The sequence below is a fragment of the Ceratina calcarata genome, unplaced genomic scaffold (genome assembly GCF_001652005.2).
Source record: "Ceratina calcarata isolate Rehan_Ccalc_2016 unplaced genomic scaffold, ASM165200v1 scaffold552.2_split_2, whole genome shotgun sequence".
Lineage (NCBI taxonomy): Eukaryota > Metazoa > Arthropoda > Insecta > Hymenoptera > Apidae > Ceratina > Ceratina calcarata.
In genome coordinates, this window is record NW_017176706.1 from 173 (window position 1) to 3,987 (window position 3,815).

At 31.5% G+C, this 3,815-nt stretch overlaps 1 protein-coding gene across 1 annotated transcript; it reads right to left on the minus strand.

Moving 5' to 3' along the window:
- Positions 1–891: 891 nt before the first annotated feature.
- LOC108629085 (internalin-I-like) lies at positions 892–3,419 on the minus strand. Its single transcript, XM_018031469.1, has 5 exons — positions 3,189–3,419; positions 2,346–3,140; positions 1,375–1,672; positions 1,093–1,286; positions 892–1,038 (listed from the first exon to the last, which is right to left on the minus strand). Exons 1-5 carry the CDS (start codon positions 3,417–3,419, stop codon positions 892–894), a joined length of 1,665 nt encoding a protein of 554 aa, XP_017886958.1.
- Between the last annotated feature and the right edge of the window lie 396 nt (positions 3,420–3,815).

Below are 3,815 nucleotides of genomic sequence, written 5' to 3' on the forward strand. Positions count from 1 at the left end.
ATGTCTCTCAAATTTTTTGAACATTCATGAGCTATTCAAGATGAACATTTCATATTTTGTATTGTCGTGTGCTATCGTGCAATACTAGTTTAATTCATTAGACAGAAGCACAATCGTTGTAACGTTAGAAGGTTAGAACTGACTGGCCTGATGGATATAGAATATAGGAATACAGGATGAAGATAAACTCGTACTTTAGACGAGGGGTGTGAAGCCATTTCCGCAGTGAAGGGGGGTATAGTCACGTGCTTTGTGGAACGCATTCATGATTGGTTGTAACATAAAAGCACGAAAGATCAAAACACGTTGAACTTCATTACAAAAGTGAAAAATTAAGGATGTATTGGGTATACAGTTAATCCCAAAAGTTTATGCACTTTAGAAACGCATTTTTTAAAAAGAAATCAGACAGAGAATCGGAAGAACATTGCTAATAAAAAACAAGAAAAAAAATTTTGCGATTTTTCCGAGATTATTCCAAGGGGTTCAACCCCTTCAATTTCTTCCAAATTTTCGTTTTTCTTCAATAACTCCCAAACCGTTGGACGGGAAAATTGCATCAGACCTTTTCTGTAGAGGACAACGAGATCTACAATTTTCATGTAAAAACTTTTCACTAGCGTCAATAGTTAACGAGTAAATTGCAAAAAAAATGTTTTTTAGTTTCTCGTCAATAACTCGTAAACTATTAACGCTAGCAACAAACTTTTATATAGAAATTGTAGATCTCGTCATCCTCTACAAGAAAGAAAAAAAGAACTTACAATTCCAGAAAGAACAAGTTTGTGCTCATTCCATTTAAGATTATGATAAGATTATGTATATTGCATTAAATAAAAATAATTTCATTTAGAATAACGAACACAATAAATAAACATTTTTGTTTAAAGATTAAATTTTCTCAATTTCCGCATCTCTAACTCCGAAATCTGTAACTATTATTTTATTCCCATTTGATTCGTTATATAAAGGGTTCCCTTCAAATGTAATCTCTTCTAAATTTTTCAGCAACAGTAAATATTGCATTTCAATTTCATTCTGAAATACGAATTATCCAAATTACAGAATTCAATGTTTGTCATTTATACTTACTTCCACACAATTATGAGCAACATAAAGTTTCTTCAATTTTTTTAACGCTTTTGTAAATTCCAAGGACTTTATCTTATTATTCTCAAGAGATAAGAGTTTTAAATTATCATTTTCCACGAAATCTTCTACGTTTAATGCTTCAATTTCGTTATAATCAAGAATTAAGGATTCCAATGTGGAGCAATAGATTATTTCTAAAAGTGATATGCAAACTTGTAATCTTAGTACTATTCAATTACATGTTGACACTTGAACGAAGTAACAATAAAGTACAAAGTTTACCATTAATATTCTGAAGATGATTATTGTTCAAAAACACGTGTTTAATCACCGGCAATTTCTGTTTAGTAATATTCGTTACCGATTTGATGTAGTTATGATCTAAAAACAATGTGTACAACTTTGGGTATATACACTTAGTTTTCTCGTATTCATCACCACTAAATATTTCAAGACAATTGTAACTCAAGCACAATGTGCGTAGATGTTTAAATGAATGGAGACCCCATAAATAAGTTATTTGATTTTTACTTAGATCTAAGCTCTCTAATTGTGGTAAATATTCCGCAGAAAGATCCACCTACAAATATACATACAGGTATTATATTATAAATACCTTAAACTTTGTTAGATTCTACTGCGTACCATTGATAAAGAGCAATCGACTAGACTCAATTGCGTGATATTTGCTAATCGATTCATTTGATATATTGTGCTTAATACGTGTTTGTCACATTTGTTGCCAAACATGCATCTCGCTTCGGAAACATCAAAACTCTGTACGTATTCGCCAGAGACACACTACTAAACAAATGATATTAATTACTCTCTTCGAATGATATTTTTATCTAAAACAAGCAAACACTATCTTTTCAGTTAAAAAGTTTCATCTAATGAATTCTCCAAATTTTTCTTAGAGAGACATACCAAAGATAATGGTATAAATCTTCTTAAAATTATTCTTTCCTTATTATCATTCTTATAAAATATTTAGCAATCTTTACGTGATTATATACTACGTCAGGTATCGCCAAAGTGGTCGATGTCGACCCCCTGGGGATTGATATAACAATTGGAAAATAAATGCATAATAATAGTAAAAGCTTTTTTGTTTGTAACTCTGAAAATGCTTGTAGCCACTGAAAATTAATTTTGTGGAGGTCCACAAGAGATTTCGAAGATTTTTAAGGGGTCGATAATAAAAATTGGCGACCTACATTGAATTAAGAAGAAATGACGTTGGTTTCACTTACTTCAATGCTACTCAAGTGAAATATAAGAAACTTTTTGTAGAACGTGTCCATAGTTAATGGATTCTCGGACAAATCAATGATACGTAATGCTTGCCATGTTTTAACATTGTCTATCTGTGCTATTTTCTCTATTTCATTGTTTCCACAATAAAATTCTTGTAGCGTGTAAAACGATCCCATTGATTCTAAGCTCGTTATCAAATTGTTTGTTAAGTCCAGGTATCTCAACGAGGGAAGGTTCTCTTGAGTAAAATCATCCAGGAGAGAAATATAATTATTGCCGAGATTTAGTTTTATTAAATGATTTAACGGTTTTGTAAAAGGGAATGTGGACAACAGGCAACACGTAGCACAAAATTCTTGTACATTTTTCGCTCTTTTCGATGCGTTCGAGGCAACGATGAAATCTTGTGAGATGTGAATGTATTTTGCGTGTTCAATGTTTTTCTTTTCCAACAATTTCATCTGTTCTACGTTTTCGCACGTATTGTGTTTCAAATAGATCAGCTTGTTACGTCGTTTGCTGTTCAATTTGCACATGTTAAAAGCGCACGGGAAATAATTTTGGGATAAACAGAGATTTTCACATTTACAATTGTTAATGAATTGTAACTTCGGTATATACGTTTGTATTAAATAATCTATGACGTCGGGATCGACGATATCGGCGAAAGGATTGTTGAATATCTTTAATTTATACATGTTAGGTATGAAAGTTGCAAAACTGTTAATAGTTTGAAGACAATTACTCAAAAGATTCCATGAGATGTCTAATTCCTCTAGCGACGGTAATACCTGTTCGATGCATAATAATTTTAGATTATTAAAACTAATATTTAATACTCGGACGTTTTCCATCAGGCTTCTGTTTGGGAATTCACTCAATTGGTTGTAAGAGATATCAATTTCTCGTAATTTAGACAGGTTTAAGTCTATATCAATGGATTTGATATTTTGTCCGGAGATACTTATTTTCACTAGATTGCATATTTCCATTTTCTGATTAACGTATTCTTTAATATTAGATTTCGATAAGTGTACAGGCAGAACTTCTTGTAATGTATGCGGACTCATTGTTTTTTCGTATGATTCTTCCTAAAAATTAGCTCGCACGTAACTACAAAGAGGAGGCATATTCTAAAAATAGTAGGAATGCAGTAAGATTACCATTGTTGATTCATTAAATACGTATTCGTATTCTATTATGAACATAGGATTTTTCATGTCGGTGTTCAGTAATTTAAATACCTGACAGGTCTCGGTTTCATTCTCATTTGTATCACTATAATAGTTCGTATATTTCTTGTGCAAACAATCATCGACATTACTTACTCTGTGCACAAAAGTGTAAAATACTATTTATAATCGAAAAATATTGTCATTCTGAGATTGGCTTAATTATAGCGGATTTTTATGTAAAATTTTTATGAATACTTTTAAGGCTGTATGAGCCGTAAGATCTCTGCTAAA